Here is a 13,174-nt window from a genome sequence, read left to right on the forward strand (position 1 = left end):
AAACATTAGAGGTTAGTCCCCAGTGTCGTGCTCTGACCAGGAAACCTCAGATTCACCTCTACAAAAGGAGACAGAGAATGAGGGGTCCCTCTGGGGAAACAACCCGGGGAAGGAAACCCTTCATTAGAGGTGGACAGTTGGGACCCCAACCATGTCAGACAGGAACCATTGTTCCTTTGTTGGGCTGTGTCATTTTCGTTGGTCTTAAGTGGAGGAACCAAAGTATAAACTTGGACTTAAGACTGTCTTACTAAGCACTACCCTGGGAAGCTGGGGAGATGCCCGTGGTGCTATCGTGTGCCTCTTTAACGTTCTTAGAAGAAATGTGCTCTGCTGCACACATGAGCCTCTGGGTGATAAAAAGATTTCTCAAAATGTTAAAACTGTAATGAAAGTCATTTTTAAAATGAAAATCTGAAAAAGAAAGCAAAGTCAAACACAAGCTGTATGACTGACAGATCCCTGAGACAAGCTCGAGAACATAATGTAGTGTGTTACAGAGTCGGCATCTCACCTCAGGACAGCTTCTAAAGAACAGCACTAGACAGCTGAATCTGGCATTTGAAAAAGATGCAGGTCATGGCAGACTCCGTGTGCTAAGTAGGATAAAGTCCACCTGGACCAGAGAACCGTACATAATGGACGACCGCTGGGCGAAAGTCCACTCTTTTCACTACAGAAGACAAGCAGGCAGTAAGTGAAAATACCAGAAGAGACAAAGCCTAGTGGGAAGCTGCTCTGGCACATCTGTAACCCCAGCTGCTCTGGCACATCTGTAACCCCAGCTGCTCTGGCACATCTGTAACCCTAGCTGAAGCAGAAGAACCGTGGAGTCTGAGGCCACCCTGGGCTATACTGGGTTCTGCAACGGCTTGGCCACAATGACCACCATCTCAAAACTCCGGAAGGGAAAGACAGTTCACAGGAGAGCACAGGTCCAGAAGAAACAGGATGCAGGTTAAGGATCCTGAAACACATGCTCTCACCCGCTTCAGAGTTTATTGCTGTGACAAACATGACCATAAACACGGAGAGGACATGGTGTCTGTCTTCTCACAGGTCACAGGTCACACTCCTCAGGGAAGTCAGGGCCGGAACTCTAGGCAGGAACCTGGAGGCAGGAGTGGTTTGGCCTAATTAATTCTGGCCAGAATTGTAAGTTCTAGTGGAAACATTTTCTTCCTTTTTAACTTTTATTGATTCCTTTTGGATTTTACTTCAAGCATTCTGATCCCACTCAGCTCCCCTCACATCTGCCCTCTGCCCTTGCAACCCACCCAAAACAAAACCAAATTTAGGAGAAAAACCAGACAAAACAAAACGTGTGTGTGTGTGTGTGTGTGTGTGTGTGTGTGTGTGTGTGTAGACAGAGAGAGAATAACTGTCTTGGCGGCTGTGGTGTGTGCACTCATCTTGCAAGTGTTCATTTGCTTGAGTCATTGATCAGGTTGGAGGCCTCTGGCCAATAATGAGCTCTCCCTGGGGCTTCTCTGGATATCCTGCTGCTGTCCTGTGTCATGGAGACCCTACAGTTTTGGATCTGTAGGTTCGTCCCCTCACATGCTCCAATAGTTCATAGATGAGGTGGATTTGGGGGTGGGCCAACTCTGGGCCCTGGTTCTGGGCCTGGGTTCTGGGTGGTAGCTGGCCTGGTCAGCTTGTTAGCTCTCCCTCATCTGCACTTCCTGGACAAGCTCCCCAAAGCTGCCTCGCTGCGGCAGCTCTCCCAGTGCCCCTGCCTCAAGGGGTGGAGCCAATTCTGCTCTCTGGCCCAGGGAGGGGGGGGCAGCTCCCTGTCTTTGCCTAGGCAAGGTGTAGAGCTGGTGGGGGTGGGGCCAGCTCTCCTGCCCCTGTGCCCTCACCCTGGGCTCATCTGTGCCCACACCCAGGTCAGGTGCAGAACCTGCTCTCCTGATTGCTGCCCACGGTAAGGGGCAGGGCTAGTTCTCCCACTCTTGTGACCCCAGGGCCAGTTCTCTCTCCTGCTGCAGGTAGCAAAAGTCAAAGGGAGGAAGGCATCGTTCCTTCACCCGTGCCACCACATGGCAGACGAGGGATTGGGGTAACTGTTACTCTCACTCCCTCGGGGCTTGCTCACCTCCATTCCTCACTCTAGTGTGCTGCCCAGACGAGGTGTAGAGCCCACTCTCCTGTGTGCTGCAGCCAGTGAGGGTCAGGGCTAGCTGTCCCCCTCTTGTGACCTGGGGGCCAGCCGCAGGTGGTACCAGGTGGGCATTCTCTCACCAGTGCCACTGTGTGGCAGACAAGGGAGATCAGCTCTTGTGTGCTGCCCAGGTGCGGTCCACGCCTGTGGTGAGTGGGGGTGGGAGGATCTCCCTTGAGGGCGGGTCCAGCTCTTTTGCTGCAGTATACATACAGCAAAGGGCAGAGCAGTTATCATCCCAGGGTCGGTGAAGGCAGAGCTTGCTCAACACAGCGTGGTTCCAGTGATCCTCTCTGCTAACATGAGCCACAGACATCATCACAGAACCACTGATCCAGACATGGCCCTAGGCGGCAGCCCAGGCTCAAGTGTCTGCTCGAATGTCTGAGTGACTGACCACCTGGGTCAGTATGGCCCTGGCGACAGCATTGGCCTTAGACTCTGACACGGTCTCGGGTGTTGACCAGACCCCAGTCATCTGCACAGCCCTTAGTGGTAACAGAAGCCACGGACATCAACTCAGACCCTGGCTGCTGCAGGACCGCGGACCCAGACATGGCCTTAGCAGCAGCCCTGGTCTGAATAATACCATGGTCTCACGTGACAGCACTGGCCACTCAAATAGGCTTTGCCCCAGCAGCGGCACAGCCCGTGGACGCCAACATGGTCACAGGTTGTGACCTAGGCCGTGGGCATCCATGTGGTCTTTGGTGGCAACCTGGGCCAGGGACATCAACACAGACCACAGACCACAGACCCAGACATGGTTCTTGGCAGCAGCCTGGGCCGGGATGTCCCTGCGCTGGTGACATCTGAGTGACCGCGTAGGCCACTGGGATTGCCATGGCCCCTGCAGCAGCATGGCCCTTGGATGTCAGCATGGCTCCAGGTGGCGGCCAATCCTACCGGCCTCTGCAAGGCCCTCAGTGGTGACAGTAGCCACAGGCGTCAACACAGGCCTCCTTGGCTGCTTCAGGGCCTCAGGACCTCAAACCAAGCCCTGGCCCTGGTAAGCAGTCCATTCCCATTAACCTGTTCCTCCACCTTCAGCTCTTCAGATCCACATTTCTCCCCAGCCCATGAACCTTTCTGCCTCTCTCTCTTCCATTTCCCCAACCTGTACTTGCTCACCATGATGATGCCCAACTGTCCTGGGCCAGGATCTAGTTGGTGGAGTCCTGCCCACCCCAGCCGAACGGCTCTTCTTCTCTCTCCTGCCAGTGCCTAGGAACCTCAGGTAGCACCTGAGATGGTGTCTAACTGCCTGGTGCCAGAGGTGTCAGGTGGTTTCCTGATTGATTGTGCACCCCACAAAGATGGGGGGAGCCATCTGTGTCCTCCACCAGCTCAGCCCTGGAAATGACTGAGCCCCTCGTGGTAATGTTTTTGAAGGGTTATTTCTTTCGCTCCAGGAGATGGCTCAGCAGTCAAGAGAGCACACTGCTTTTGTAGAGGACTGTTTGAACCCCAGTGCCCACGTCGGGTGGATCACAACTGCCTGTAACTCCAGCCAGGGCTCTGTAGTGCCTGTGGCCTCTGTGGTTCCTGCACTCACGCACATACTGACCCCGACACAGAGCCAGGCATGGCAGTGTGTGCCACTAACTCACGTACTTAGGAGGCAGAGGCAAGTGGATCACTGATCTCTGTGAGTTTGGGGTTACCAGGGCTACATAGTAAGATCCTGCCTCAAAATTATTTATTAACTAATTGAAAGTAAAGCTTTTTATTTAAAAAAAAAAAAGATCTTCTAAACTTTCAAAAAAGTTGCAGAAATGGTGGGAAAACCTGCCACACATGCCCAGAAGCCACAGCAGAGTTGTGTGTCCTGCGCCAGGGATGTTCATTCAGGGGAAGGACCCAACCTTGCTAGGACCATACCGCCTTGCCGCTCCAGGCTCTTACCCTGCACAGCCTGGATGCCTCAACAGCCTCATGCCTTTGAGTGTTTTTACATCAGCTTGGGGTTTCTTGAGACTTGGCTGCACTGTGACATCCAAGGTAGCCTACACCTGAGTGTCCTGCCTTTGGCACCCAAGTGTGCACCACCCAGCACCTCATAACATACAGTATGGGACACATCTCTCTGCTGATTCTCCAGCGCCACACTGTGTCACTGCAGTAAATTGGATCACGTGGTTATGTTGCCTTCCACTTGTCTACACTGTCAAATCATTTTTTTCTTTTTTGTTGTTCGTGTTTTGTTTTGTTTGGAGACAGAGTCTCTCCATGTAGCCCTGGCTGTCCTGGAACTTGCTGTGTAGACCAGGCTGACCTTGAACTCACAGGGATCCACTTGCCTCTGCCTCCTGTGATGACATCATGCCTGGTTTCCTTTTTTTCTTTGTGATGAATATCTTATGTGGAGACAACTCAACTATCCATACTTTATTCATGATCCCAGTTTCAGGCTCTAGGACAAGCGACAATGGCTGGTCCCTCTTTTTTTTTAATTAATTAATTTATTTATTAAAGATTTCTGCCTCTTCCCCGCCACCGCCTCCCATTTCCCTCCCCCTCCCCCGATCAAGTCCCCCTCCCTCATCAGTTCGAAGAGCAATCAGGGTTCCCTGACCTGTGGGAAGTCCAAGGACCACCCACCTCCATCCAGGTCTAGTAAGGTGAGCATCCAAACTGCCTAGGCTCCCCCAAAGCCAGTACGTGCAGTAGGATCAAAAACCCATTGCCATTGTTCTTGAGTTCTCAGTAGTCCTCATTGTCCGCTATGTTCAGCAAGTCCGGTTTTATCCCATGCTTTTTCAGACCCAGGCCAGCTGGCCTTAGTGGGTTCTCGATAGAACATCCCCATTGTCTCAGTGTGTGGGTGCACCCCTCGCGGTCCTGAGTTCCTTGCTCGTGTTCTCTCTCCTGCTCCTGATTTGGACCTTGAGATTTCAGTCCGGTGCTCCAATGTGGGTCTCTGTCTCTGTCTCCTTTCATCGCCTGATAAAGGTTAATATTCAGGAGGATGCCTATATGTTTGTCTTTGGATTCACCTTCTTATTTAGCATCTCTAGGATCACGAATTATAGGCTCAATGTCCTTTATTTATGGCTAGAAACCAAATATGAGTGAGTACATCCCATGTTCCTCTTTTTGGGTCTGGCTTACCTCACTCAGGATAGTGTTTTCTATTTCCATCCATTTGTATGCAAAATTCAAGAAGTCCTTGTTTTTTTTACTGCTGAGTAGTACTCTAATATGTATATATTCCATACTTTTTTCATCCATTCTTCCATTGAAGGACATCTAGGTTGTTTCCAGGTTCTGGCTATTACAAACAATGCTGCTATGAACATAGTTGAGCATATACTTTTGTTGTATGATAGGGCATGTCTTGGGTATATTCCCAAGAGTGGTATTGCTGGGTCCAGTGGTAGGTTGATCCCGAATTTCCTGAGAAACCGCCACACTGATTTCCAGAGTGGTTGCACAGGTTTGCATTCCCACTAGCAATGGATGAGTGTACCCCTTTCTCCACAACCTCTCCAGCAAAGGCTATCCTTGGTGTTTTTTATTTTTGGCTGGTCCCTCTTTGGCCATTAATATGAGAGCTGCTAAGAAGCCTTTCTTTAAAAGTCATTTAATTCACTAATGTCTCTATAGCATAGGGCTCATTTAATTCGAAGAATTTCTATTCATTATTTCTATGCTTAACTTATCCCCAGTTTGGGCACGGGGTACATGACTCCATCTTTGGTTCTGGCTCATTTGTTTGGACACTTCCATCCTGGCTGGCACAGGATGCTCTGGGCTCAGCGAGTTCTCCCCGTTTCTCTCTGGAATCAACTCCCCACAGACCACTGGTTCCTCAGAGTCCAGAGCCATCAGGAAACTGTCTGGTTCCTAAAGCTGGCTTGTATTGCCATGTTTCAGCTTCCGAACTCACTCCGTGAACTCAAAGAGAAGGTGTAAGTATGTAGCTCTATTTCTCTAAACAACTCACCTAACTCATGACCCAAGGATACACGCTGGCGATTCTAAACCCAGGCCTGTCCCGTGACCAGTGATACACGCTGACGATTCTAAACCCAGTCCCACATAGATGGGTTCACTCTAACTCTCCATTTTTTAAATGTTTACCCTTCTCTTGGTGAGAATTTGGCTATAATTATCTGAAATACCGTGATGTATTTTCTGAATGTCCAGTGTGAGTCAGTCTTCTGTCCCCATCATGCCGGCCCTGCCGCCCTCGTTACAAAGCGTCAACCTACCATCCATGGATCACCGCTGATGACACCAGCTTTCGTGAGGCAATGTCGTATCTCGTTGGTCCACACAGTAGATTTTGAAGATGCAGGGCCTCTGGCCTGTTTCACCAGTAAACAGATACTGTGTAAAACTGAAGAATGGCTGCTGACTTAACTTTTATATTGAAATACCAAGATTTTAAAAATATCTACTCTAAGATCACTAGTAGATTTAAGAGTAGATTTTAAATCCCAGTGCTACACAGTGTAGCATTGACATACAGACACACGACATGGTCTAAAATGAACCCAAGTGGTTTCTGACAAAGGTGCCAGACCATTCGGTGCAGAATGGCTTTTTCTGAAAGAAAGAAAGGGAAGTCCGTGTATCCACATGCCTAAAAATGGATGACAGACACCTGTACTTGGGAAGAGCACAGGAGAACTGTGAGTTTGAGGAGGAACTGCCAGGGTAAGTCAGTCTGAGCAACACAGTAAGATGCTGCTCAAAAAGCCAAAACAAACATTAAATCAAAATCACCAAAGACTGAAAACTATAAAAATCTTTTGAAGTACATAGATCAAAGCTTTACAGTGCTGGATTTGACAGTAATTTCTTGAATATGACAACAGAGGCCCACATAATAAAAAATAGACAAATTGGATTCCATGAGAATTTTTTAATGTGCATTGAAAGACTCAGCGGGATATGACAGCTTATGCTTATAACCCCAGCAGTCCAGAGGAGAAGCAGAAGTTCAAAGCCATCCTGGGTCACACAGCAAGACCCTGTTTCAAAACAAATAAATATGAGCAAAGGAAAAAGGCAGCCAAAGAATAGGAGAAAACATTTGCATATCTTATATCTGAAAGCGGTTGAGTCCAGGACAGAAAACACCCATAAGTTTCATCAGCAAAATAAAAAGCCTGTTCAAACAGGGCAGAGGGTTTGCTGTGATCTGAAAGCTTATGTCCTCCATCCCCTGGATTTGTGTTAAAACTTAGTCACCAATGGGAAGGACAGCTATTGCCAGGAGGCGAGAAAGTGGATTATTTCATAGGTAGACGGTAGTTGGAGGTGGCACTTTCATGTCCCATCTGCACGGTCTCAAATAATCACACACAAGCTTACATTAATTACAAACTGTTTGGCCTATTACCTCAGGCACATTATTAACTAGCTCTTACATCTTAAATTAACCCATCTCTATTATTCAATATTTTACCACGTGGCCATGGCATTACCTCACATCTTGCTTCCCCGGCAGCTGCCAGCATTTCCCTGACTCCGCCTTCTCTTTCCCTGTATCTTTGCTTGGATTTCCCACTTGGCTCCATTCTGCCTGACCATTGGCCAAATCAGCTTCTTTATTAGCCAAGGATAATAAAACATTCACAGCGTACAGAAGGGCACCCTGCCTCATAGATCATTTCAGTTTTGTGAGAGGCGTTTGTAGGTAGATGGCAGTGTTAATGAGATACAGCGTGAGTGACACACTGCTATGACTTAATGTGACCAACACGGGCTGCGGATGTAGCCCAGCTGGCAGAGGACCTTGTAGCATACATGATGTCCTGAGTTTAGTCCCCAGCACCACATAAAACGGGTGGTGGCACATGCCTGTAATCCCAGCGCTCCAGAGACAGGCAAGGGATCAGAAGTTCTGAATGATCCTCAACTATATAGTGAGTCTGAGGCCAACGTGGACTACATGAGATTTGTCTACAAATAATATAAGTGGTAAATTTTGTTTATTTTACAACAATAGAAAATGGAATGTAACTAGATAAAGCTTCTTTTTTTATTTGTTATGTATACAGAATCTGTCTGGATGTTTTGCCTACAGGACAGAAGAGGGAGCCAGATCTCATTATAGATGGTTGTGAGCCATCATGTGGTTGCTGGGAATTGAACTCAGGACCTCTGGAAGAGCAGCCTGTACTCTTAACGGCTGAGCCATCTCTCCAGCCCGATAAAGCTTCTTCCAGAAGCCTCGGGTTATTAAATGAAAATCCCAGGGCCAAGAGTAGGCTACCCTCTAGGAGCTTTTGGTCAAGAAGACCTGTGACCCCTCCAAAACAACAGAGATCACTACTCTTGGTTGCCCACCAGAACTACCTGGTGAGACCATGGAAGACACCATATGCTTTAGCCATAGGACACACAGGAGTTAAACTGGAACCACATTGGGAGCTTCTTCCCTGCTTGCTGGCCCTGATAGTGCCAAACGTTCCTGTGCAAGATGTTGGGGGAGACTATCGGGCTAGCTATAGACCCCGTGCACAATGATACTGACCAGCAGGCCAGATGTCCCCCGCTGCTGCAATAGTGGGCTGTTAGGGGGTACACAACTGCTTTCTATATTTAATATCTGCTTCATCCAAAGGAATTTCTCTTAGAGTTTCCGTTGTGTGACGAAGCACCATGATCATAAGGCGCCTTGGAGAGGAAAGGGTTTATTTGGCTCACACTTCCACATCACTGTTCATCACTGAAGGAAGTCAGGACAGGAATCACACCAGCGCAGGATCCCAGAGGCAGGGCTGATGCAGAGGCCATGGAAGGTGTTGCTTACTGGCTTGTTCCACATGGCTTGTTCACCCTGCTTCCTACAGAACCCAGGACCACCAGCCCAGGGACGGCACCACCCACAGTGGGCTGGGACCTCCCCTATCAATCACTAGTTAAGATAATGCCCTACAGCTGGATCTTAGAGAGGCATTTCCTCAGCTGAGGTTCCCTCATTCAGATAACTCTAGCTTGGGTCAAGCCGACATGTGACGAGCCAGCACAGAATTCAATCCGATGCTGTGAACCAAGTCAGACGGTCATGGTGGTTGATGTCACGTGACCTAGTGGAGAAGCCATTCCTGTTGTTTTCTAAATAACCGTAGCTATGTCTATAAAATAGTGTGGCCAGAGAGGCGGCTTCTTGCCATGGTCAGAGGTGACTGCAGAGACTCACAGCCAGTCAGAACAGAGAGAATAAATGACTGTGGCCTGTCCAACCACAGGTGGGACACTGTCACCCCTCGAAGGCTCAGGGGAGGAGTAAAGATAACGTAAGAACCAGAGGAAAGCAGGTGGCCGTGTGGGGTGCTAACGTCCAGGCCCTGCGTGGATGTTGCGGGCAGACTCACAGCAGCTGTGATTACCTGCACACGATTGGGTAGGTCAAGAGTTTGTCACAGGAGGGGGTGGGGCTCATGGGGCTCTGTCTCTTTAGAGGATTTATACAACGTTAGTGATTGATGGGAAAGGGAGAGACTGTTTTTCAGTGGCGTGGCTACCAGTGAGGTGCCCAGGTTCCCGTAAACAAACTCTCACCTATGATTCTGTACCATCACCCCCCTCACACACATTCACACACAACATGAAAGTATACATGGGCCAAGTAGAGAGGCAGGGGTAAATGGGGGTGGGAGGGGAATGAGAAAGGCTAATGGGAGATAAATATGATAGAAATACATGCGTGTACATGTGTGACATTATGTATAATTCATGTATACTAATAAAACAGTTTTACAGATTAAAAATTGGAAAAGCTCAGCAGTTGAGAGCACTGGCTGCTTTTCCAGAGAACCCTGATTCAATTCCCAGCATCCACATGGTCGCCCACACCATTTGTAACTCCAGCTCCAATGGATCTGACGCCCTCTTCTGGCCTCCACTGATACCAGGCACACGTGGTGCACAGACATATGTGCAGACAAAACACTCATAAAATAAAAATAAAACATTTCTAATTAAGATATGGGAAAACTATACTTTGAGCATGAAATAACAGTCATGAATCAAAAAACCGCAGTCCCTTTTACCTCCCCAACACACACACACACAGAGCCTAAAAGATCTTTAAAACCTTTTTCATATTGTGTTTGTTTTGGCAGCACAAATAGTAATTGCAACACTGGTAAAGATTAGCATGGCATTTGTGCCAGGAGAGCGCACCAATGTATGTAGTTCTCCATCTTTTTATTATACATATCTTACCATGACCAAAAATATAGTAAGATACATCCTGTGCATGCGATTTAATGAAACTAAAATACGCGACACTCTTTGTAGCTGTAGCAAGTCCATCTGTGGCTGAGGATGGCAGCGGGGAATTGATGCAAAAGCAAGAGAACTATGGAGGAAATAGAAAGCCCATTTCGGGGTGATGAGAATACTCCATAATTTACATAGAAGTTGCCAAGACAGCTTGGAACTGAGTGCTTAAAATGGATGTATTTGATATGTGTAAATTGCACTTCTATATTCGTTTGTTTTTCTTTTCTTTTCTTTTTATTGAGAAAAGGAGAAAAAAAAACAAGTTTCCACCTCCTCCCAGCCTCCCATTTCCCTCCCCCTCCTCCCACCCTACGCCCCCTCCTCCCACCCTTCTCCCCCTCCCCCCACTCCTTTCCCCCAGAGGGGGGAGGTCCTAGGTCTTACCACAGGGCAGAAAACCCTGACTGCTCGTTTGTTTTTCAATATGGCAATAATGCTAGAGAGCTGGGAAGGATCGCGATGATTCTTTGGTTTTGTTTTCAGATGAGGACATCAAGCTACAGAGAGGCCAACGGCAGAAGTAGCTGGCTGCAAAGCAGACTTAGACTCAAGTGTCAAAACCTCAAGTTCAGTGTCTCTTCATTCTTGAACAACAGGCTTAAAAATCAACTTCCTCCTCAACGGAGATGGGAAGCGAAGTCCCTGGTTTAGCCGCGGTTTGCAGACCGTGCCTGGAACTCCGCTCGGCAGGCAGCACGCTCGGCTTTGGAGACTGTGCAAAGGGCTTTGTTCTCAAGTCGTCCTCCACCTACATTGTGTTCTCAGCTGCCATCAGCCGCAGGGGGACACAAGACCACACCCACCCTTCTTTCTTTGTGGAAAGCGGTCGGCCAAGGCAGGTTTGTGAGCATGCGCAACATGCTTTTATTTCCTAATCGGTGCAACAGCGCCTTTCGACGTGCGTGAACTATCGCCTGAGCATGCCTGGAAGGAGGTTTGGGCATTTCTACACACAGCGTCAGCATCTTTTGTTCTCAATTACAGAGAACAACTACGGATTCACTGAAAGGACAGAACCAAGCTCGCAGCGAGTGACAACAGCCTCTCGCCCAGTCTCTGCCCTGTTTAACTTATAGCTTTTATTATGACGTATTGCTTTTTCAATCACGTGACTTGTCCATTAAAATGAAACCACGGTAATGCGTATTGTATAAAAAGTAAATAAATCTTCCACAAATTCTCTCTCTCTCTCTCTCACACACACACACACACACACACACACACACACACACACACCTGTCTTCTCTTTAAAAGTCAGGATGTCGTATATTGTAGGCTGAGGGGGCAGAGGCGATCAGGAGCCCTTCATCTGAGGATCCAGGCGCTGCCTACCACCTCTGACGTGGAACTCTGCCCTAATTGCACGTGGACTTCGGGAGGAGCTCAGTATAAAGTCCGGGGAACACTAGGGGAGGGGGCTCTCATCCCTGAAGAGTAAAAAGCCTTCGGGGTGGGGTCTCTTGGGGGCGGAATGCCCACATCCCTGTGAGTGAGCCTACAGCCCAGTCTGAGGGAAGTATTTTCTCAATAAAGGCTCTCTCCTCAGTGACTATAGACATAGAATACGTCCTCCCAGCGCCTGGAACCCTAGGGCTTTAGTTAAAGTTAGCAAATTCTCCGCCTCGTTACATTCATGAAGACTCATGGCATCAAATGTGTTCTGTGCTAACAAATCTTATATTTTTATCTCCTGTCCAGATACTTTTCTAGAGGCCCAGACTTGAAAATGCCAGTGTTCTCTTAATCTTAAGACTTACTTTTATTTACCTCTCCACAGGCTAGAAAGATGCAGTTAGATCTCACACTAGACTCTGTCCTGGGGTACACGGACTTCATACTTGGGGTTTTCTTACAGATTCTAAAATCCATTAAGAACTAAAATATATATTTAAGAGGAAGGAAGGGTTCCAAAGCTCTGAAGTTAACTGAGGTTGTCTGTAATAAAGTGTTAATAAAGGAAACTATAATAGCCCAGTTTTTCTGAAAATACTGAGCCTTTTTATGCATAATCCTGTCTTCAGGGTACCTGTGGGATCATTAGCAATTTATGGGACAAAGAAGCACACACACACACACACGCACACAGTGACTTATTGTGTCTGTACTAGCAGGACAAACAGTATCCCCCGTGCTGGCCACAATGCTCTCAAGCCACAGCCTTTGCTCTAGTGTTGAGTTCAGAGGATCTTACCTTTCTGTTCTTGCTGTTCCTTGTGGCCCTGGACCCAGAGTGCAGCCCCTGGGAGCCGCTTCATTGCTGCTGGTTATCCCACCGCTCAGCAGCTCAACTTCAGTTCAAACTAATCCCACATATGATCTCATGGTCTTCATGGGGCGGGGAGCTGGATACATCCATCTCAAGGAGCTGAAATCCAAGTACTGGTCCAGATCTGTAGCTTCATGTGAAGACTTACCTGCTACGAGCCCCAGGAACAAACAGCAGTCTGCAGAGAGGTGAGTTACTGTTTTATCAGTCATACTCAGGAACAAAAGCAGTCTGCAGAGAGGTGAGTTACTGTTTTATCAGTCATACTCAGGAACAAACAGCAGTCTGCAGAAAGGTGAGTTACTGTTTTATCATACTCAGGCCGGCCCTCAGACTCTTTGATGAGAGCATCCTCCTGCACACTGGCTTGCAGAACGTGAGTTTGCCCAGCCCAGTTCTCCTTGGGTCTTTCATTATTTTCTTCTCTGTGCTCCAGGTTAGGCAGCATTCTTTGCTGCGTGTGTAAATAGGCCGTGTTCCCAGCACCCACAATTCTATTT

The 13,174-nt window shown here is 48.1% G+C and overlaps 1 protein-coding gene across 2 annotated transcripts in view; it reads left to right on the top strand.

Annotated features, from left to right (window-relative positions):
- Positions 1-11,574, top strand: part of Sanbr (SANT and BTB domain regulator of CSR) — a 77,423-nt gene extending 65,849 nt beyond the window's left edge. The window contains exons 24-25 of one of the 2 annotated variants that reach the window (XR_005975971.1): positions 10,892-11,247; positions 11,393-11,574. Coding sequence is in view for 1 of the 2 variants with exons in the window: in XM_041669587.1 (XP_041525521.1) it covers positions 10,892-10,895 (4 nt within the window). In the remaining variant the exon portion in view is untranslated. Of the gene's footprint in view, positions 1-10,891 lie in introns of both variants that reach the window. The other variant, XM_041669587.1, reaches the window with a different exon arrangement.
- Positions 11,575-13,174: the final 1,600 nt, after the last annotated feature.

Source organism: Microtus oregoni, unplaced genomic scaffold, assembly GCF_018167655.1.
Source record: "Microtus oregoni isolate MIOR12 unplaced genomic scaffold, Mior012 000019F_ref0000042, whole genome shotgun sequence".
Classification (NCBI taxonomy): Eukaryota; Metazoa; Chordata; class Mammalia; order Rodentia; family Cricetidae; genus Microtus; species Microtus oregoni.